The 23174-nt window shown below is 40.5% G+C and overlaps 2 protein-coding genes across 4 annotated transcripts; one reads left to right on the top strand and one right to left on the bottom strand.

The window, feature by feature from the left end:
• Nucleotides 1-32: 32 nt before the first annotated feature.
• PCID2 (PCI domain containing 2) lies at nt 33-13407 on the top strand. 2 transcript variants are annotated; one of them, XM_054074173.1, is made up of 16 exons: nt 33-96; nt 402-492; nt 1611-1700; nt 2261-2334; nt 3040-3107; nt 3643-3682; nt 4166-4220; nt 5873-5976; nt 6742-6817; nt 6944-7085; nt 8134-8234; nt 10221-10294; nt 10468-10593; nt 10807-10930; nt 12077-12121; nt 12198-13407. In XM_054074173.1, the coding sequence occupies exons 2-16, from the start codon at nt 427-429 to the stop codon at nt 12354-12356; spliced, it is 1344 nt and encodes a 447-aa protein (XP_053930148.1). In that variant the 5' UTR covers nt 33-96; nt 402-426; the 3' UTR covers nt 12357-13407. The 2 variants fall into 2 exon arrangements, with proteins under 2 accessions (XP_053930148.1, XP_053930157.1); XM_054074182.1 differs by lacking the exon at nt 33-96 and adding an exon at nt 97-207.
• Nucleotides 13407-22814, bottom strand: PROZ (protein Z, vitamin K dependent plasma glycoprotein). 2 transcript variants are annotated; one of them, XM_009557877.2, is made up of 8 exons: nt 22641-22814; nt 20755-20918; nt 19673-19697; nt 17841-17954; nt 16320-16451; nt 14819-14904; nt 14619-14742; nt 13407-14055 (listed from the first exon to the last, which is right to left on the bottom strand). In XM_009557877.2, the coding sequence occupies exons 1-8, from the start codon at nt 22705-22707 to the stop codon at nt 13544-13546; spliced, it is 1224 nt and encodes a 407-aa protein (XP_009556172.2). In that variant the 5' UTR covers nt 22708-22814; the 3' UTR covers nt 13407-13543. The 2 variants fall into 2 exon arrangements, with proteins under 2 accessions (XP_009556172.2, XP_053930173.1); XM_054074198.1 differs by lacking the exon at nt 20755-20918 and having other exon boundaries at nt 22641-22742.
• Nucleotides 22815-23174: the final 360 nt, after the last annotated feature.

The following is a 23174-nucleotide window of genomic DNA, read 5'->3' as shown; positions in this document are numbered from 1 at the left end:
CGCATGCGTAGTTGAACTGCTGGCTCGCGCCCCGCGCTCTGTCGGGTACCGGAAGTGCGACGGCAGATACCGGAAGTGCTGCGCAGTGGCTTGAGGGTGGGCTTTTAGGGAGCGCCGTGAGGGCATGGGAGGGTCCAGGGTGTATTCAGTATCCCGTCTCCCTTAGAGTCCGCCCGTCTCTGTCCGGCCGTCCTTGGGGCCTCTGTGGTAGGGTTTCCACTCCGCTTGCGGGCAGCGTATGTTTGCGCTCCGCTCTGCTCGCGGCTGCGTTCCGGTACCTGCGGGCCGGCAACCAGCGGGAAGTTGGATCGGGTCATCCTGTGTTTCCTTAGAGGAAAGAGGAGGGTCTGTGTGAGGTGCCGTCGCTTTGCTGCTGTCTTAAACGCTTGTTCGTTTTGCAGGATGTGATGTAACTGCGTTATATTTATGACTCCTGGCTCTTCTGCTTGTCCTTTTATGGCGCACGTCAGTTTAAATCAGTATTTACAGCAAGTAAGCAAGTGTTTTTATTTGTTGGCAGAGTATGTGGATGTGTTAGCTGTAAATATACTACCTTGCTTAAAGAAATCAACGTAGAGGGTGTGATGAGGTAGAGAAATAACACTTGTTAGCCCTGTATTAAGTATGCCCACTGTGTGCCAAGGATGTATACCTCAAATTTTTGAAAAGAATGATGGTTACTGATAGTCTGTAATGGATAGCAAAGTAATTTCTCTATAAGAACTAACATGGTTGGACTGGGTGTGCGTATGGTAACAAACACAGCTCAGGCATTTAAGGAATACAGGGATTTAAGAAGTACAGAAATGTGGAGACATGGTGTTTATGGCATGGGGATGGAGAGACAGGAGCAGGGTCACAAGGATACCAGCTGGGCTGAACTTTAAGTGTTAAGCTTTTACTATGACCATTGTTACTGTGTTTTTTTGAACCATCATATCTTCATGATTTTTATTATCCTACTCACATCTGTCAAGATCAGTCAAATCAATTGAGTGAAGGGCGTGAGAATACAGTTAATATTTGGCTCTAGTCTCTCAGGACAGTGATCTGCTCTGAAAAGTCAGCATTTTCTCCAGCTGACAGTCCTTGTGATCCTTTGTTTCCACCCTCCATGTTGTATACACTGTCTGCGTATTTAAATTGTTTGTGTGTTCTTAAGTTCATGGACATCTCTCATGTTCTGATTCATAATATGCAAATTAATTTGCAGTATTGTTTATGCTGCAAAGTCAAAAATTGTTTATGCCATATATGTTTGATGCCCGTAAGTCCAACTGAAGTTTTAAAGAACTTAACCAAATCTGGTTCACAACTGTTATTTTATGATGCTGAATCCTTGTGAGTTGTTTGGGGATTCTCTAGTCTGCTTTTATCCTCTAAATAAAGACGCAATTGTATTAGCCCCACCTTCTTCACCTTTTTGAAAAGCAGATGTATAAGAATTACTACATTGATTCAGTTGTTTTTAAACCTTTAAAAACTCACATTTGAGAAAGTACCGATGTGGGTGACCAGTGGCAACAAGAAGGTGGTTTCTGTAGTTGTGTAAATATGTTGCATGGTTACGTCTGGATTTTATTCTGTAACGTGGCTGTTTTCTTTGGTAGGTACAAGACACCATTGACAGCAGAGATGGACATTTTTTTGCAGAATTTGTATCATTTAAACATCCACATGTTGCAAACCCAAGGTTACAGGTGAGAATCTGGTTTTGACCTTTCTTCTGTTTTGTGTTCGGTTTTCCTAGCTCTCCGTAAGGATTCCTTTTCATTGGTGATAAACCTCAGAAACTCGTTTTACAGGCCAGTGCAGGATTTCTTTATAAGTTTGGTTCCCCTTTCTTTTCATGAGATTGTTATGTAGTTCCATTTTTTCCCTGGGTGGTATTTTCTGTTCCGCTTTGAATTGTGTTCTAGGTAGATAGGGTTTTGAAGGTCTCTTCTGGCCAGGTCTACACTAGTTATCAACGTGCTGCAGTGGGAGGGAAAATAAAGAGCAAAACAGTGGGTGGCAAGGGTCCAGTGTTTGTGCTATATGCATTTTGAATGCTTTTTTTAAGGATAGCTCAAGTTAGGTTATGGAGGCAGAATGCACACTGGCAATTCATTACAGTGAATGTAGTTATTAATAATACAGCTTAAGTTTCTGATGGAAAGCAAAGGCACATAGGCATAAAACTGCTATGACAAAATATGTCTGATGTTCTGTTTCTGGTGCATTGGATGTTCTGTTAACATTTCCTTTATTCTATCCTTAGCTTTCTTCTCCAGAGGAGAAGTGTCAGCAACTTTTGGAACCTCCATATGATGAAATGCTGGCAGCTCACTTAAGGTAAAAATGAACTGGGCATGTAGTGTCAGTTGAGATGAGGAAACGTATCCTTAAGTTTACTTAGTTATGTTTAAAGGCTTATATGTGAAAATGTGGCATTTATTACTCTTATAAATAATGCTAGAACTGCAGGACATTAAGATTTTCTCTTCTCTATGTGAAGTTTGTTTTATGTACTTGGCAGTCACCTGCATATAGCCATTGACACAGTTTTGGTTTGGGTACTTGTTGTTCCTTTTGCTCTGCTTTTCCTGACTGCAAAAGAATTTAGAGTGAAACAAGTAAAGGAAATAAATATTTTGAAAGGGAATTTTAGTAATAAAAGACAGATTTAGGACCTAAGTAACTATGTGAGGGTTTTATTTTTTTAAAAATCTTCATTAGCACCATCTTTAGTTCACTTTCAGCAGTCTTGGATTTTTTTTTAATCTGTGCTAGTCCTGATGACAGCTTCAATAAACATTAGCATATTACAGTTGATACTGTATTATAGGAACAAATCCCCGTTAATCTAGGATCAGTTTTCTACAATTATCACTCTTAGTGCTGTGTTAAAATACTTGTGCTATTTTGTTAGGAACATTTCTGATCATATTTCTGTGTCACTTTTAAATAAACTGTGAAGCTCTGTCAAAATGCAAAAAGAAATAGTTATCCTATGTATGTGATATTTTCTGATGTATGAATGTGTTTTTTCTTTGACAGATGTATTTACGCTGTTGGAAACCATGACTTTATAGAAGCATACAAATACCAGACGGTTCTTGTCCAATATCCTTTTCCATTAATCTTGTGTATTGTTTTCAGACTAACTATAAGTCTTGTAGAATAAGTTATCTTTACCCCTTCTAATAGAAGTCTAATAGAATGTGGCCTGCTTCCAAATACACTTCAGCGATTTGGGTTCTTAAGCAAAGAAGTCTATATACTTTTTTTTTTAATTTTATGTAGGACTAAGGAGGAATGTGTCACTTGGCTCTATAATAGAAAATCAATTTCTCACAGAGTATCATCGAATCTTTAATCTACATCCCAGTTTGTACATGGCTGGAGGAGAACATACTAATGAAGAAAGCTACTAGCTTTTCTCTAAGCAACCAGTATTTCTTATGGTACTGCCACACAAAGGAATGCTTCACTGTGCTCTCGTTCTTCCCTCCTGCATCTTTGCATCCTGACTCCTCATTTACTTGCTGCTTTGTTGGTTTCTGCTCTTTCATGTAGTAATGTGTGGTACTGTACAACTGCTGGGTTTTGTATATGTGCTTCCATTTCATAACATTTTAAGTTTTCCTGAATACAATACATCTTTCCTGCGAGCGTTTCAGGCACATAAAGAGGAAAACTGGTGAGTACATCATAGAGAGCTGCTTGAAACTTGACTCTCATCTTTCAGTAGCATAATACCACAGTAGTCAAAAGTTATACCTGTAGTTTTTATTTAGCCCCAGCGATACCTAAATGCAGCCTAATTGTTTTTACTGCCTGTTTGAGTTCTTGGATCCAAAAATGTGAAAACTAGATATCTAAGCTTAGTTGTGTAGAATGGTCCGTAAATAAACACATGAAGAATTTGTTTCAAGTGAGATGCTATTTTGTTTAAGCTGCAGTAAAAAAGGTTTCTGAACTAATTCCTCCTTCAGTGTAGGATTTCTGAAACGCTGAGATCTTGACAATCTCTCCTTTAAGAAAGTGCATCCTTATTTATTTAAGGATTAACATATACTTTTCTCGTTTTATGACCAGCTAGTCAAAAAAAACCAACCAACTTGTTTCTCACGTCTTCTTGCATGATTTGCACATAAAAGTGTACTATGCTTTACTTTTCCAGGGCTTTACCTATTATGTATGCTGTAGCCCTCGATCTTCGAGTTTTTGCTAATAATGTAAGTAGATCTGATTAACAGCCTCATTGCTCTTACCTGTTAGGAGTTTCCATGGTGGAAATATCTTAGAATGTATTACATAGCCTAATTTTGCTCAGTACTGTTTAACTTGTTTAGGATTTTGTTGACACGCTAAATTAAACCAGTCCAGGCCTATTGAAAAACTAGATTGCTCAGTCTGCCCACCTTCCGTTTGGAGCTTGAACTAGGGAGGTTCTGAGGACCTACATGGAACTCGCTGCAGTTGCTTAGAGCTTATGAAGTGATGTCTTTATACAGTAACATGGTGGTACAACTCGCCGTTTCATGCATTATCTGTGGGATTTGATAAAGGTGGAGATATCCCAGACATCTGAGCTTATCTAACCACTTGCCATGTCTGAAGAGGGAAGTTTCTGCCTCCTTTCTCTTCTTCCAGCTGTGTGTACTGCTTTTGCTGCTCATTGGAGCCATACATTTACTGACAAGCAAAAAAGCCCCGAATTTACATTATTTAATCAGGCTAGTGAATTCCAGTAGCTTGTGTATGGGATCTAATGAGAACTGCAAGGCCAAGGGAGGTGATGGTCTTGCTTAAAGTCACTTTACCTGAAGAGGTGAAGCTAGGGTTCAAGTTAGGTTAGTGTCTGACAAAATCCAGTATTTTTAGTGTTTGTCCCCTCAGCATTTGTTGTGTCCACCTGCCTGCAAAGTAGCACATTTGGCATGCTTACATGGAGAATTATTTTGTGTATGTGTTTGCCTGCTCTGTGATAAGTCTTGATTCTCAGTCTGAAGGAGGCAAATTTATATTCAAGGTGCATGAGAAAGGGGAAAGTGGTATCAGTCGTGCTGGAAGTGTTTGAAGTCTGTCTTCTAGTGTTAGTATGTTCAAGGATGTGGATAGAGAGAAGATTCTGCAGCAAAGGATGCATTTCCATTTCTTTTCCTTAATGTTTCAGCTAGTAAGAATGCAAGCATGATGATAAAACTGTTTAGAAAGTACGTAGTATGTACCTACTCACTGTTTTTTTTTCTCCTGCTCTTTGTTGTTTAAGTGCTGCTTTAATAAGGATTTTCCCCATGTGTTGGCAACTCCTTTTTTCTTTTCTTGCCACTATAACGTTTTCTATTTCTTCTGAAAATCCCAGGTCTAAGCAGTGCGTTACTACTAGAAAATATTGAATATGTTTTAGAAATAAAATGTAGCCTTCATGGCTGTGGAAAGAAGCTTAATTATAAATTCAAATGCTCAAAATTCATAATTGGGGAATAATTTTAGTTTGCTTTTGTTCAAAAGACTTTCTTTTGCCAGGCTCTTGCTTTTTGAAAACTTGACTTGAAATGTTAGTGCTCCAATTTGACTATCAGGTGATTCTGAATTTAGGCTTCCAAGTGTTGCATTAAGATTAGTGGCACTAAAGGTAATAGCAGTCAGTGCTGTTTTCAAAGGGCTGTCCTTCTCTGCATTAGGTTTGCTACATATTCAGGAGCCTCTCGAGTGTTTTCTTTTATTCTGTGAGTTTGACTACCTTCTAGATTTGGTGGATAGCAGGAATGAAAAACACATTGCTGTAGTACTTCATAAAATGCTGTATTGAATATCTAAACTGCTTACAAGCCAGTGATCCAAGATGCAGAATTACACATTGTTTCCTGCTGTGTAATGATAGGCAGATCAACAGCTAGTGAAGAAAGGGAAGGGCAAAGTTGGCGACATGTTGGAAAAAGCAGCAGAACTGCTGATGAGCTGTTTTCGAGTCTGTGCCAGTGACACGTAAGTGAAAGATCCTCTATAAAACTTGCACTATTAAATTATTAAGAACCTAATGAACTTTACGTAAGATTTTTCCACTTACCAAGATTGAATCTGGATAAGAACAAACACTTATGAGGATTGTTTACTCTCATTTATAGTCTGTTTTTCTTGATTATTAACTACAGCTGGAGAGATTTCCCTTCAGGTTTAATATTCTTAACAGATGATGTTGGGAGGGACTGATTATGTCCTGTCTCTCAGGAAAGGTCGTTAAGACTTTTGTGCCCTGCTTATTTGTGAAGTATGGAAAATCCATATAAAGAACGCTTAGATGGAAAAGAGGTTACTCTTTGGTTTCCATTTTAACCCATCCCAAGGGAATAAAATGCTTTTTTTCCCCCATCTTTCTTTCATCTTGAGTATTATAAACAACTGCTATGCTAGTGTGAGTGTGTTACCCGCAGTCTGGAGTGAGGTCTCTGTTGCAGATAAAGAATATTTTGCATGATGTCTATTCATTATGTTGAAAAGAAATATAGCAAAGCTGTTTCAAATTTATGGTGGGAACACTTGTTCTCTTTTGACAGTTGTGCAATGGTTAAGATCATAAGGTTAAGTTGTGTTATGGAGTTTGGCCTTGACTTTTATTTTTGGACACCTATTTTTACTCTAAAAATCCATAGAATATTTATGGAGGGATTTCACCATAGAACAAAGTCATTATTTTCTTACAATGCTCAGTGCTAGTAGGTAGTATTTTCTTTTTTTTTTTCCTTATGACAGTCGAGCAGGCATTGAAGACTCCAAGAAGTGGGGAATGTTGTTTCTTGTGAATCAACTGTTTAAAATTTATTTTAAGGTAGGGTTCGTGGCTGGTAAGCTGTGTTTTGCATTCTACATTCTAAATCAAACCCGCCCATTTTTATGTGATACTATGTATCTACGCTCTCTGAGTAAAATGCAGGTTTGTTTTTTTTTTTAACAGATCAACAAACTCCATCTATGTAAGCCCTTAATTAGAGCAATTGACAGCTCAAATCTGAAGGATGACTATAGTATGGCACAGCGAGTTACGTACAGATACTATGTTGGACGCAAAGCCATGTTTGACAGTGACTTTAAGCAAGGTACTGTGTGCTAGTAAGATTGATTTAAAGTATTGCTTCAGGATGTGAAATCTGTCTGGTGTTGTGCCTGTGACATAATGTGTAAAGGTGGTGTTGTGTTTGAATTGATCAGAGGAGAAGTCATGCTGAAAAATCCAGGGCCCACAAGCAGAGTCAGTTTAGCGATGAGATTACATTTCTAATTGTAGTATATGCCTGGTTTTTAAATATTTGTGGGTGAAGTTCTCTGTAATCTTACGCTTTATGTGCATGCAGAATAGAATGTATGGGCATCCAAATGAACAGGCTTGTAAAGAAGGCTTTGTGGTGTCTTGTCCTCTTGAAATTGCTGTATGCCAGGAAATCTTCAGCAAACTGCTGTAGAATTAGTTTCTTGGTGCATTGATTTTTTTGGAAGATGTAGAAACCGCATTTCTAGGATTTCTTATTCGCTAATAGAAAAGCTTCTAGAGTCAAGGTGTACAGCTTTCATCGCTAACCTGAGCCCCTGACCAAAATCTGTTCTGGAGCCAGTTTTATTAACCTAAACAGTGTCATCTTCTGTCAGGCTTGTTATTTTTCTCTTAGTGAAAAACTGATGAAAGGTTGTCATGCTGTGTGATCTCACCAGCACGTTTCTGCAGCTCAGCAGTTGTGTATGTCACATGCACCTTACATCCACTGAAGAACCTAATCTGTGAATTTAGAACATAGAGTTCTGTTTCATTAGCACTTCTTGAGATTCTCCCCTCTTGTAATAGTGGCACAATAATATTACTGTCATAGCTGAAAACTCCAGTATTGCTTGTAACTGTTACGTCTGACATAGACTTTAACAAGTTTTCCTTGATTTTCTGACGGAGGACTTAACTTTTCTGATAATACTTGGTATTTTGTGTGAATCTCCAATAATTCTTACAGCAGTTTTCTTAATGTATTTTGATTGGTGTGATTCTTTTTTATATGATTTCGAATATGTATTCAAGCTAGAGATGGACATTGAGCACAGAATTTGGGTTACAGTTTTTTTGGCTGGTGGCTCATGTTACTAGAACTTTTGTGTCTGCAGCTGAAGAGTATCTGTCATTTGCCTTTGAGCACTGTCACCGCTCAAGCCAGAAGAACAAAAGAATGATTTTGATTTACCTGCTGCCAGTAAAAATGTTGTTGGTGAGTTGATGTTACTCTTCTAAATCTTGGGGGAGGGGATAGGTAGTCAAACTGATGATCAGTATAGCTCTTGGTTTTTTGCTTATTGGAATTCAGAGGCTTATTTGAATTCAGAGTCTATTTGTGCCTGATCTCCATGAAAGTCAGCATATGTATACTTTGTGTGAGCACAAAAAATGTTGGATTGTCATTTGTAGCAATACAGGAAAGGGTGGGGAGATCCAAACAGAAGCAGTGCTTTCTTTCCCCTCTGCCTTCTTCCCATCCCCCCTGAACTTGTAACCTCAGGTTGCTTCTCTAATAAAGATAACTGAGCTCTTTGGAGAAGCACTTAACAGTGTAACTTGTGTTACATAGAAGAGTGCCTGTCTGCTGATCACAGATGGGCCAAGGGATGTGTGGATTCATTAGTACAAATCTGTTTGCTGCCTCCACTGAGTGAAGGGAAGGAAGATGTGCAAACAGATGGCTGAAGACTATGAAGGCGAGGTTTGCTATAGGAGAGAGAGGATTTCTATCCTTGAGTCTTCTGTTTGTGCCCTCTACATTTGCCCATTCAAGGCACATCAGGAGGGTCACGAAGGAGAGCATTTTGGTTTTGAACAAATCACTAAAGACTAGTTACTATTTGATCATTTCATCTTTCTATTAAAAGAATTAAGCATGTCTCTGCTTCTTGTTGCATTCCTTTCCCATGTGCTGTACTGGCATTTGTGTATCTCTAAGTTTGTGGGATTATGCTAATAATTAATTCAGTGTTACTGAGGGGACAAGAACTAGATTTTAGTTTCCTGTTCCTGGCTCTGTTACCAAAATTACCCATAGAAGATGTAGTTATCACCTACTTCTGTGAGTTGCCATCTTCTACCTTTGCCCCAACCCATTTATGACTATTCTCCTTTTCCAGTCAGCACTTCATTTTCAGTCAAGTGGGTAAAAGGGGAAGCATGTGGTGGGAACCTTACTGGTTGTTTTCAGATCAGTTTATGGTAGAGTTGATAAACTAAACAAAACAAGTCTTCCTAAAAACTTTGTCCCAGTCTTGACTGGATGCCTTAAACTGATGGGTCTGTTAGTGCCTAGAATTGCTGTGGCTTTTCTGGAGCAGTTCTAGTGTACGAGGCACTAAAGAAACTAGATAAATGTCATTGTTTTTACAGTTGCTTTTTTTTTAATCAGAGCCCAAACATTAACACTAACCTTAAACTGTACTGAAATAGCTTGGGTGGGGTATTTTTTTATTCCTAGCAGCTCTCAGTCACTATGCAGCTGAATTCTGCTCTTAGCTAATCGTCCAACCAGGAAAGGAGTTATCAACAGCATAGCATGATGGTAACTAATTTTAAAGTCTGACCCAAGTCAGTGTGCAATCTGATCTCTGCTTTGCAGGGGGAAAAAAACAAGGTTTCTTTTTGATAGTGTAGGTGTTTCGGTCTTACCTGATCTAGCAGTGAGAATTCATTTTGTTTCTTCAAAATTAAGCTTTCTCTTTTTTATTATTGTTTTTGTTTGGTTGTTGGGTTTTTTGAGAGAATTTTTTTTTCTGCATGAAGGCATAGTGAAGCAAAACTCTGGTACAGGCTTAGCTGGCACTTGACAGTGCTGAAACACTGCTTGTATTATTAGTAATGCTTGGGATTCCCACGGTTCTTCTGTTTGAAGATTAGATCATACAGCCATGACTTAAATTTTGGATCTGCCTAGGCTTCATGTCACAGGATCTTGATTTTACAAGTTTAACGGTTCCCCAACATTTAGAGACTCTCTAGACCATGATAAATAGGTAGTTATTCTGAGTTGAGCTACAAGCTGTTTGGGGGGCGCAAGGGGATTGTCTTACTACTGTTCACCTCTTGGTCTGTAGCAGAAACCAAAAGTAGTTAAACATTTGTCTTTTTTTTAACAAATGTTTTTATAGCTCACTAGTTGATATTTAAAATACATTTGATTTTATCCTGGAAAACTTGGAAACTGTTTATTTTTCAGGGCCATATGCCAACAATTCAGCTCTTAAAAAAGTATGACCTTATGCAGTTTGCTGAAGTAACAAAGGCTGTGAGGTATGGTGATTATTTTCTTGCGTTGTGTGTTAGTTCAAAAAGTATAAAGTAAAAGCTATTTATTTAGTATGATTGAGGAAGGCAGGGGAGGGACATTCCTACCAAGTCAGACAATTCCTTTTCTTTTTTTTTGTGCGAGTCCTTCTCATGCTTTCATTTCTTTTTCCTTGTAGTGAAGGCAATCTTCTCCTACTGAATGATGCTCTGGCAAAGCACGAGACCTTCTTTATTCGATGTGGAATCTTTCTTATCCTTGAGAAGCTGAAAATCATCACATACAGAAATCTCTTTAAGAAAGTGTAAGTGTAACAAAACCTACTTTTTTGCAAAAGCGGATTTAATATGGTTTCACCTAAGACTGAGATAGAAATGTATGTGCTCCTCAGTTCTCTCTGGGAGACCTGAATTCCTGTTAAAGTGAATTTATTGCAGAAAGGCAATTTTTCTGAGAACCAAAATTTTCAAGTTAATTTTTTCTCAATAACAGATTTTTTTTCTGTTGTTTCTTTCAGATATTTACTACTTAAAACGCATCAGCTGTCTCTAGATGCCTTTCTGTTTGCCCTGAAATTCATGCAAGTAGACGATGTTGATATTGATGAAGTCCAGTGCATTTTAGCTAACCTTATATATATGGTAAGTGCTTATGACTTGTTTGGTCCTTCTAGCTTAAGACTGTAAAAAGTATTAGGTAGAGAATAAAAGTTTATTACAAAAAGCACATCAACGATCTCAGGTTTTTTTCTGTGAATAAGTTGATTCGCTTGTGCCCACAGTGAAAAGTTTTCATTTGCCCTGAGGAGTTCCTCTAGTTCCTGCCCTTTTTTGCAGGAGTTGGTTAAAACTGAAGTTGAATTTTACATTACAAATCCAATACTGAAATTCCTCTATATGCATAAATACTGATTTAAAAATTACAGAAATTGTAACTGGGATCAAAAGGAATTTGTTTTTCTGAATCAGAAGTAGGACATGAGGAAGCCCCATTGCTGGAGGTGTTCAAGGCTGGGTTGAATGTGGCTTTGAGCAACCTAATGTAGTGGAAGGTGTCCCTGCCTGTAGAAGGTGGGGTTCAAAGCCCCTTGCAACCCAAACCATTGTATGAGTCTGTCTCTTCGACATTTTAACATTATAAAAAATAAACCCTTTTTTTTTTTTTGTTTGGTTTGGTTTTTTTTGGCTTTCTTTTGTCTTTTTTTTCTAAAATCTTAACTACTCATGAACAGGTGAAGGCTTGAAATCAAGAGATTTCTAATAAATTGGAGGGTTTGGAGTAGTATTGCAGTGTCGGCTACAAAAGGAACCACTTTTCTGTTTCTAAACCAGATTATTTGGTGTGGTCCTGGAGTAACAATGTGGGAATAGGTGACTGGAAGATTTCTTTCAGTGTTACAGTGCTACATGTCTGAAAAGAAAGTACTATGTCATGTAGTTTATTGGATTTGAAATAGTGATTAATTAAAATCCTCATTTTAAAGTGAGTGAGAGTAAATTTAGAGGCACTTCTGCAGAGCTCTGTCTCTTCAAGAAAATATGAGCAGACCAGTAGGGGGCATGGGCAGGAGGCTCTCGGTCTGGCAGCACTGTAAGTACATGTTTCTGCTTACCATGAGTTGTCCCTCTTGAGTAAATTGGATCCTTCTAGATAGTGAGTTCAGTAGTGCAACAATGATTGAGTATACACGCAAAGCTTTGCTTGATGTCATCTAAAGACAGCTGGGATTTATAGGTGTTGTGATACCAGCTTACGGTGCTAACATTGTTTTTTGCTTCTTCTGCTAGGGTCACATTAAAGGCTATATATCTCACCAGCATCAAAAGCTTGTGGTCAGTAAGCAGAATCCATTTCCTCCGCTGTCAACAGTATGTTGAGTATTGTCTTATACATGCAAGTACTTTTCAGATACTCAGCTCGGCCAGCGAAGCTGCTTCCAGTCACCCCAAGAACATTGTAAATGGCTGGTTCATGTCCAGGATTGGAATACCAGGAACTGTGTGTGTCTCCTTTCCCAGAGTGGCCAAGGCTGCCAGTGTTACAAAGTGCGTTGGAATGAAATGCTGACTTTTCAATGACATTTTCCACAGATCGTTCAAAGAATTTCATGAGGAAATAAAGCAAAACATTCCAGGTTCTTTCCAAAGTACTTAAAAGCTTTTATAAAGTCTTTGTTACAATTTTTACATTTATCTTCCAGAGGGGAAAAGTATCATCCTTGTTACTTCTTTTAATCCTTTCTTCAGACTGGAAATTGTTTTCTTTCACAGTTTCAATTTTTTTTTCAGTCTCTTCAGTAATCTTGCTGATATTAAATACTCTCTTCAGGCCTTCTGTAAAAACTAAGGAAATGCTTGACACCAAAAAAGCTTTACTGTGGCAGTGATACTTGCAGATTCTAGTAAATGTTGGATTTTTGTCTATAGGTGCCCACAGGTGGGTGTAGTCTTTTTAATTCTGGCAATACTTTGTTTCATTTTTATGATGAACAGAAGCTTATCTTAGTAACATATCCATACTGTGTTTTATTGTTTCTTGGGAAAACACTGCAACTGGATCCATTATTTTAAGTGTTACTACCCTTGGGGATTTTGTTTCTTTGAGTGTGGTATGAGGTAAGTTTTTGCATAGTATGGGATGGTAGTTTTGGGGTTTTTGAAATTATTTTTAAAGAAAATAAATTTTTTTTTCCCCTCTTTGAGAGCTGGGGTTTATTTTACCCACTAACTGATGTGGACATGTTTCATAAAGGAAAATATGGGTACTGTCTATGAGGGGAAGCATTTTTCAGTGTGAAGTGTGTCATATATTAACATAAGTGTTTAAAGGCTTGGAGTTCCTCTGGTCTTTGAGTTTTGCTTGTATGAATGCTGAAATAACAATATGAATTGACAAGAATTAAAAACTCATGTTCTCCTAGTAACATTTAAAATCCCAGCAAAACAATGCTTTTTGAGTTTTAGGACAAACAGTTCTAGGAAACTTAAAGTTCAGTCAGTTTCTAGTAAAATAACTAGGTTTACCACATCATGACTTTCACAGTACTGTGTGTCAACAGGAGAAGGAAAGACAAATGGGTTTTCCTGTATGAATTGGAGTTATATATATGTGTATATATATATATATATATATATCATCTTTGCAACTTCTACTGCTGCAAATCATGATAGAGTCAAACAGGTGTACTGGCTGCATTCGGAATGTTTCCTTGCTGTGATGGTTAGGTGCTGGAGGGTTGGTTGTGTTTTTTTGTCTTATTTCATTTTTTGTTTAAACCATATGATATACCTTGCGGTGTTTGTGAATAGAAATGTGTCCCAATCAGTGTCTTCTAGGGGCCAAGATCCTAGGATACCAGTCAGAAACCATGTGCCCTTGTACTCAGTAGCTAAAAAGCTTCCTCCAGCCAGTTGTTTGTCTGTAGCCTCCTGGAGGTGTCCACAGAACTGCCTGGTTGTGAGGCTTATGTTGAGTACTTGTTTGCAGTCTTCAGCAGGAAGAAATGAAACCTGCAACTCATCACCTTGAAGTTCATCACCTGCCATTCTCCAGCCACTGACTGTACCAGACAGTTTTGGAATTAAAATGTGTTCTGCAAAATCTCTTTCAGGAATGCATACAGGAAGCTGGTGATTGTTGCACTCAACATGCTCTTGGAGTTGTAGTAATGCGATGTTGTTATCACCGGTGTCTTCATCATACCGGATGTGTATGTGTTTCTCTTTAACTTGTGTTATCTTCTCAGTTCCATTTGTTCCATTAGGTCCTGTGAAGCAATGACATTTACTGCTCTTAGGAATAATTTATCAGAGGCCTGAAAACTACCTGCAAACTGACAGCAGCTGCCTAGTCCTGCTGAGAAATATGTGCAGCAGCAAAACTAGAGGTGCTCTTTCTTGAAATAGCTGCTGTAAAGGTAGACTAATACCTTGTCCACTTTTTAATGCTCTATAGAAACACACATCATTTCAAAGGGAAGGACAAATGCCCAGCAAGGGAGCCGAGTTCCGGCGTGAAACAAAAGCCGCCTTAGAACCACCTGCTTGACCTTATCCCTAGGTGCTAAGGTCTGAGTTGCATTTGAGAGACAGTTGTCTCACTGCTTGGCTTGTGGGGGGAGTAATGGGGCAGGTGTAGTTCTTACTAAAGATAATTAACAGATCCTTAAATGAGATGACAGCAGATTTCTTTCCCTTAACAATATTCTTATGCAGCAAAAATTTTAGTAAGGGTTTGGGTTTTTTGGTTTTTTTTTTGTTTTTTTTTTTTTAATTATCTGGTCAATACTAAAATGTTCTACAACAAGAGAAAATGTGTTTGATCACCTACCAGCACCAACCCTGATTTCAAAATGGCTGTGCAGAAGGGCACATTCTGCTGTAGTCAACACAAAATTACTTTTTAGCAGCACTCCTCCACAGAAGCCCTTCCGTTCAGAGTTTAGCAGCAGGACCTAAGAAGATGCAAAAAGACGATAGATAGCACTGTCCCGGTGAGGCAGAGTGGGTTTCATGAATTACTAGAAATACCTGCCAAGGAAATGGCTCATCATCTTTCTTCCTGGTTTTGTGTATCAGATTAACAGTGTCTTGAAGTCTGCCACACGCACAATGATCTAGTAAATGCAATAAAAAAAATAAAAACCTCATGCTGTAGCATTTCAAGACAACTACTGCTTGCAAATGTCTTTCTGCTTCCACCAGGGGCAGTTTCTCACCTGATGAAAATGGGAATAATCAGCTTTAGTCGTAGTAGTTTAGCAATGCTACTAAACGTTTTGGGTCACTGCAGTAGGCTTGTGGTGACCAGATTTCACTGTCTGTAACTAACGGAACAAAGCTTTGTCTCCAGCCAGCCATCAGCATGGCTTGCTTCCTCATCTTTGTGTCCTGTATCTGATTTGTGCCAAATACCTGGTAGCTGGGCCCAATTTGGACAAGGTAGTCCCATGTTTTCCTTGGTAAAACTCTCTCTCTAGAGGTCCACATGGCTTTGCGTGCTGGTTCGAAACACGTGTACTTTTTCAAGTGAATATCCCTGTAATCTGCGTGTGTCACACTTTTTGCTTACCCCTGTGGCATGGTCTTGGGTCCCCACAATCTGCTCAGGTTGCGCTAAACCAGGAGTGCACTTAACATACTCCCAGAGCTAACGAGTGCTTAGTCCAAGGGACCAAACTAGAGCTAGTCTCAATCAAAGCCTGTGTGGAATGTGTATTGAATGTGGACATCAGGCCTTCATCACCAAAAAAGCATGTCTCTTTAGCTCATTTCCTGTTTGGCTGCTCTACTTGCTAATTTATACAAGGGTCTAAGTACACTACTGTGGTTTTAGTAGACCTGGTTCATAAGGGGATGAGATACCTACTGAGAGACTGAAAAACTGAAGGGGGCTACTGCTTCAAACTAATTAACATGGCAGCAAATGTTGCCCTTCCTTTATCATACTATGAAGTGCCTGATGGGAATCAAGTGAACCTCATTCTGAGAGAGTCTTCAGTGGACTTTTTCTTCACTAATTAGTGGATTAATTTCTTCACAATGAGAGTGGTGAGGCACTAGCACAGGTTGTCCAGAGAAGCCCCATCCCTGGAGGTGTTTAAGGCCAGGTTGGATGGGGCCTTGGGCAGCCTGATCTGGTGGGAGGTGTCCCTGCCCATTGCAGGGATATTGGAACTGGATGACCTTTAAGGTCCCTTTCAACCCAAACTATTCTATGACTTACTCACTACTGAGTATAGGAATGGAAAACTTGGCCCAGTGAGTGATATGCAGGATGATGCAAGTCCTCTCTGTAGACCCATATTTAAATGCTCAAATCAAATATTGCTTCTTTTACTGCTGCTTTGGCATCTTGGCTTGTGGCCCCTAGGTTCCTCCTTCCCCCCTCCCCGCTTTGGAAGGGTTTGGGAGGTCAGTAATGTTCTTATTGCTCGAGGCTCCAAACAAGCTAATCACATTTGGATATCAGATGGTGGTCTGCTCCTTCCAGCACTGAGCATTTGCCCCGTACTTCTATCCTTACACCTACCTAATGCGATGCACTGCTTTTTATCCTTCCCAAGCTCATAACCATCAGCACAGGAACAATGGTAGGAGTTACTTCCTGGGTAGCAGAAATGGTGACATCCTTCTTTTCCTTGGTGACGACATTCATTTTTAGCTAAGCAGAACAGGCAGAGAAAAAGCATTTGGAATATTTCAGCTGGAGTTTTCTGGCATAGCTTGAGCCTTTACAAAGCATTTTATGTTTACTCGTTTTGTGTGGAGGTGGGGAGGGCTTCTGGCTTGGTTGTGTTTCCCACTACGTTGTTAAGCAGGAATGGAGACAGCTGAGTCTCTGCAGCTTCCACAGACTCATTGCAAACTGTGCACCTCCCTGCACCAAACTGTCTGCACCTCTGTGAGTTTCAGGGAGCTTTAGTAGGCCAGGGTCAGGCTAGGCCTTGCATGTGAACCCATGAAAGAATGCCATGGGTTTGCTTTCTGTTCTCTTAAACAAAACACCAAGTATCTGCAGCAGGCGGAATCTGTTGTACATGCTAAGAGGGCAGGTAGTGCTTGAAGAAGAAAAAGGCTAACGCTTTCTGCTTTTCAGCAAAACCAGATGCATAATGCTTATTTCTCATGCTTGTGCTAAGAAAATTAAAATTAACAGCTGCCAAAAATAAGAAGAAAGAAAGTGTTAATCACCTTTGAACCATGCTCGGTCAATTTTCTATAGCTGAGCAAATGCTTCAGCACAAAGCAACAGGAGGAAGAGCCACTTGATGGTGGAACTAGCTCCCAGGTGGAGAAGTAGCAAAAAAAAACCCCACATAAAGTGGCTCTTTAAGGTTTATCCTGTGCATCTGAGCAGATCCGGTTCCCAGCACTGGTCTGAGCTGTGTCACCTTCTGTGCTCCCCAAGACGCTGGTCACAGTCACACCCCTACACAGAAAATGACCCTGCCTTGCAGCAGCTGAGGCGTCTCCCTGCCCAGGGGACCTCCAAGCCAGCAAAAATACTGATGTAAGGGCTGGACCGTAAAACCTGGCAGATGTGAAAGTGTAGTGTCTTTCCCAGAGTGTTTTAACGTGCCAGAAAGCATCCATTTGGCTTTATGCATTTTACACTTCCACTGAAGATGGTCCATTTTCTGGAGTCCCTCTGTCCCAAAGGAGTATCTTGTGGGCATGCCTGGCCTCAGAGGCACCACCCCAGCACCACAGGTCTGGTTCTGCAGGCCACGTGTCACTTGGGACAAGCAGCCAGGGAGCACCAGAGGCAGTGGCAGGGCTGCTTTTGGAGCCCACCCATGAAAGGGCTTGCTCTAGCCCTTTTGTTGCGTTCCCAGAGAAGGGAGGCTCAGTGCGAAGAGGCTGCCAGCTTAACCTCAGGGTGCTATAAAGTCTCAGTAGACAAGCAGCACAGATCCACCCTGCTCTGCAAAACCCTTCATTTTAACCTAAAACCTGATAACTGGCTGTAATGGGAGAACTGCGTATGGTTTTCCAGGGAGCCCGTACAACAGGAGGGAATAGGTCTTCTCAGGAGGGGTTGATGCCTTACCAAAAGCACAGTTCTCTCCCTCGTAGCCCTCGGCACAGGTACAAGTGTAGCCACGAATGTTGTCCTCACACACGCCGTTGTGCTGGCAGGGGCTTGATGAGCACCTCCTGCCACCTGAAGAAATGCCACATGAGAGGCACCAGTCACCACCACCACTGACCACACAGTCCCATTCCCAGCACACGAGCCACTTGGAGAAGTATTGTGAAAAACAGTTTGGAAGGAAATGGGCTACATCTCACAAAACTGCTCCTTGGGAGTAATTTTAGGCTGTCTTTGCTTCCAGAGGCACTCCTGTGCCCCCTGGTTGAGTGGGGTGGGCTACTGGGAATTCCTAGTGAGGAATCGGTGAACATCATAGAATACAAATATCTCTGATGACATCAAGTAAGCTAGGGAAACACAAACTACCATAAGGCATACACAAAAATGATTGGAAAATGATGTTTAAAGAGAGGATAGCTAGGTTTATAAAGTTAATAAAAGTCAGGGACATGTGTGACCTCAGGCCAACTCCCCTGACAGTGTACTTCCATGCTAGACCAAGATGCTTTTAGGTTTGACTTGAAGAGACCAAGGTGGAGCAGTACCAGACAGAGCCAAAGGGTGAGCCAGCAGTTTGGCTGAGTGGGTTGGACTATGAAGGGAAAGCAACATGCACACCAGAGGCCTAGAAAATGAGACTTTGGAAGAAAGGATGAAAAAATGGGTTTGTTTAATGAGGAGGAAAAAAAGCCACAGAGATGCATGACAATGCTCTTCAAAATGCTAGAAAAGATATCACAAAGAAGGAAAGGCACACTGCTGTTGTGTAGGAAGAAGATGGGAAATAATGGTTTTGAATTGCTGCGAGGAAGTCACCGCTGAGGCTGGAGCCAGTAATGTGTCCTTATTGTGGCTAAATTGTTTTGATGGATCAGTCTCTGAGTCTCAGCTCGTTGCCCTTCTCTATAGACTAGAAAGCCTGCATGACATGCTTAGTACAATCATCCAATGACTGAAATTAGGAGAAGTTAATCCCACCCTCATAGAAGCAATGAAAGGCCAGATATTTAGCATCATTATTTGTAATATCACTGATGGGATTCTTCTGTGTAAGGGTTTCCTGGATTCAGTGTTTCAGTTGCTTCTGCAGAATAATGATACTAATTGCTGGTTTTGTCACCTTCTTATGCACTGTATAACCCTTAGATTAGAAATTAATAAAAGCTAAGTTACAAATGAGAAAAACGTAAGACAAGGTACGCAGAAAAGAGGGAGGGAAGAGGGAGGAATCACCATAAGCTGGTGCCCCAGCCTCCTCGTTCAGGAGGCCTTCAGTTGTATCAGCCCCTCAAGTTTTACAGAATCATTTCCTGCCTTGACAGCTGCCAAGGGATGATGGAGTGCCAGCGTTCAGTTGGTAGTCAGCCCAGTAGCTTTTAACACCAATTTATGTCACTCAGGTTTAAGTTTGCATTTGAGAGGTTTTTACTGGTAAAGCTGTGCTCCTCTGTTGTATCAGTAAAGCAGACTTTCTCAGGTTCCAAGTTGTTTCAAAACAACCTTAAGTTCAGGAAAAGAAACAGCCTATTTACTAGGATAACATCTACTCCTCACTTTCAGTTTTTATTTACTTTGCAGTCTTAAATATTTTTTTCCCATTCATTACTTTTTTAAACATTTTGCATCGACACTTTTCCTCCTGCTTTGCTAGAGACATGACAAGTAGCAACTGGGTGTCTCTTGTGGAACAAACTGCTAAAGACTCTCAGAAAACCAGCATTGGACTGAATCATAACGTCCATAGTGGGATACTGCCATGAAGGAGAGAACTCAAGAGGCCAACTTACCATAGTAGACTTCCCAAAACATTTTCTGGAAAAAAAAAAAAAAAGAGGGATATCAGATTTTCATTCTCAAATAACATCATGTTCCATAAATATTATGATAAAACAAAAAGCATTACATGAAAGAATATATACTATGGTCTCTTATTTCCAGGGTTGCTCGACTGCAAATTCTGCCCTGTCAGCAAAATTCAAATGAGATGGGAGGAGGTTTGTGTCCTGCCAATTTTATTATTTCTTAAGCTATAAAAGGAAAGAAACACTTTGCAGGCAAGAGAGAAACAACTGAATCCTTTAGCAATATAGCTTCCTGCAAAAAAATGGCTGGCCATTGTCTCTTGGACGTGCCTGGGAAGTGACCCCATCCCATCCCACTTGCCCCACAGCAGGTGCTGCTGGAGGCAGAGAGGACATCAGAGAGCAGAACTGCAGGTCACTAACAGTGGTCACCAGCACCAGGTGCCCCACTTTTCCCTGGGTACTGCAGCCAGCTGTGCTGCTGCTTTCCCTGAGGAGACACCTCTCCCTGCTCCCTGTACCTCCGTTCCATCAATATTCCCCAAAGCATGGGAGCCTCCCAGGCAGCCCAATGGCTGTTTCCCCTGCTTTCCCTGCAAACACCATCTCCAGCTGGTTTGCTTTTGAAAGAGCACAGCATCCGGCTGTAGGTGTCAGGAGGGCCTCTTGTACAAGGGGACTTGCAGCCACTGACTAGATGAGCCTCTTCTATAGGTCCCATTACTTGCTGGCGCACGGCTTCCCTCCATCCCAACACCCCCTTGCCCCTTCTTGGACCCTAAGGAATGTATTTCTGTGTGTGGTCAGGGTGGGACAATAGCCATAGACTTTCACAATATGAGGTGCATGATACATGATTTTCAAAAGGGGACTTCAAAAGTGTCAGAGTTGATCTCTGCATTCGCATTTTGACCACTGAAGACACTTTCTATGTGTTGAGGAGGAAAACGCAAAGATTTCACATGGAGAGAAACACAAAAAAACGAAGCAGGCTGTGAGGCTGTATTTGATAGTAAAGGACAAAGGCAGTAATTTTTATTATGTGTGCAGAAAAAAAACCTACTTACGAGCATTTCATCATTTTCAAATACTTCTCTTGCTTCTTCACGCGTACATCTCTCTTCAAGGCATTCCCTTTCCAAGCTGCCTTGGAGGACCTCCTCCAAAAGACGTGAATTGTCACGCCTCTGTCGCTTCATAACATTGTTTGCATCATGAGCTGATATAAACACTGGAACATTGTATGACAAAATGCTAACGTAAGTACTTAGATTGATTTCCTTATATAGTTTTACCTCCTTTTATTAAAGAGAAACTCTTTTGGCTGATTCAGAGTTTCAGATGTGTTAAACTTCTATACTGAAAGAGCCCTCCTTTCTTAGTCCAAACTGAGCTGAGGAGTCGTGACCTTTTGCTTTTGGGCAGTGCCTGATTTGCTCCCAAGTGGGAAGAATCTGAAACCCTTCCTGACAGTTTTTTCCTGTACCAGACACACAGAGCAACCTTGTTGGGGCACTGCCACGGAAAGAGGGAAAGTAATATCATAAAGAAAAGGGCTATTTTGTAAGACTGCATGGGGCTTTCAGACTCATCAGTGGAAGTGAAAATTACTTGTATTAATTTGTGATGATGGATCCAAACTAATGTCTGCCAGTCTTAGTTCACAGGGATTTTTTTCCTGAGAAGCAAAACAGTGAAATGGCTGTGTTCTCAGACAAATCTCTCTTAAGGAGAACGGATAAAAGCCACCCCCCAGCAACACTCAAAGTTAAGAGAGCTATATCATGCCATCCTTTATGTGGAAGACACCGTAATTCTTTTGATTTGAGTAAAAAGGAGGAGAGATCAAAGCCATGAGAGTTATCAGATCTAAAAACTCCTCATTGCAATGATGCCCACGACAGAAGCTGCCTGCCAGCCGGATGGTTGGTGCTGTGCTGGAGCCTGTTGCCTTTGACATTAAGCAGTAAGTGGCTGCGTGTGTCAGCATGTGTTTGTCAGGTCTCCTGTGCTTGGAAAGTAAACCCATTGGGACAGAGACTGTTTTTTTTTTTCTGAGTTCTATACCATGTTTGGGGACCCAGCAATCCTAGGCATAAACGTTGAAATAATCAATATAGCAAAACTGGAAAAAGTGATAGAAATGACAAAATTATTCTGAAAGTAAATACAAATGTTTTGTTATGCTTTTGAAGGATATGCAATAACCAACAGGCTTCCATGTGATATTAAAAAAGAAGGAAAAAAAGAAAGTTTCATGTTTGTGTTTTGCATTTTAGAAAGTTATCTCACACCCTAATGCACATTTCTACTGTGCAGTGTTTCTGATGCGTCCAGCATAACTGACAGTGTGCTTCAGCTGCTGCCAGGGGCATTTTGACATTCTTAAGTGGTCATCATCTTTATCTGCCTTACCCAGCTCCTCCTTATTATTGGCAAACCATGGACAATTAATACAGAAACATAAATTTCTTCAAGCTATAACAAGGATGCATCTCCGCTTCTTTCATACGACTTCTTTTCATTTCAGCAGCAACCAGAAATATAAAACAAAGTTCTCTTTAATATCTGGGGCACTCTTTAAGAACGATAAGAAAAGACAAAATATCTCCCTGGTGTAAATGATGGTAATTCAATATTACATTGCCTTAATGTGTTTCAAGACCAGGTTGGATGAGGCTATGAGCAACCTGATCCAGTGGAAGGCATCCCTGCCCATGGCAGGAGGGTTGGAACTGGATGATCGTTGAGGTCCCTTCCAACCCAAACCATTCTATGATTCTATGAGTCTATGATTCTATGATATGATTCTACGAAATAAGGAATAGGCAGTTTTGAGTAGTGTCACCCTGTGCTGCAAAATAGACACGATACAAGGTACAAAATTATTGGTGCATTTAGAACAGCGGTAACAGGGATCAGAATTAAAGCTGCAACAAAACAGAGGCCATACCTGTCTGCTCTGTCTGAAGGAAAACGGCAGAGAGAAGAAACAGTATTGTCCAAGAGCACCTTGCCATTGCTACCCTGTGTGCCTGCCTGCATTCCGGCAGCTCCTGGGGAAAATGGCTGCATGTTGAAGTTTAAAGTCCAGCTGCTCATGAGAAAACAAAACATCTAAGGGCAAAGCCTAGCCTCAATGTCAGCACATGAAAAAAAAAAATAAAAAAAACCTGCTTAGTGGTACAACACTGCCCCTTCTCCTAGTGCTCTGGGTGAAGGTGGAGAGGATTTGCCGCTTCTGCTGAGAGCTGCTCCAGGATTTATGTATTCCTCTCACACATCCCCCCTCCAGCCTTCAATTACTGTAACACAAAATGTGGGCAGATGAACAGTGTGAAGCTTTCTTAGTACCATATCAAAGCACAAGCTGGATGATGACTATAGGGTTCAATTTGATGGCATGACTCTTGCATACACTGATTCCACAAAACATTTTCCAAGGCTTAGCTATACTGGTCAAATCCCACTGGCTTTTGGAGCAATC

The sequence above is a fragment of the Cuculus canorus genome, chromosome 1 (assembly GCF_017976375.1).
Source record: "Cuculus canorus isolate bCucCan1 chromosome 1, bCucCan1.pri, whole genome shotgun sequence".
Taxonomy (NCBI): Eukaryota; Metazoa; Chordata; class Aves; order Cuculiformes; family Cuculidae; genus Cuculus; species Cuculus canorus.
Note: the sequence above shows the minus strand (reverse complement) of the source record. Positions and strands in the feature narration are given on the sequence as shown.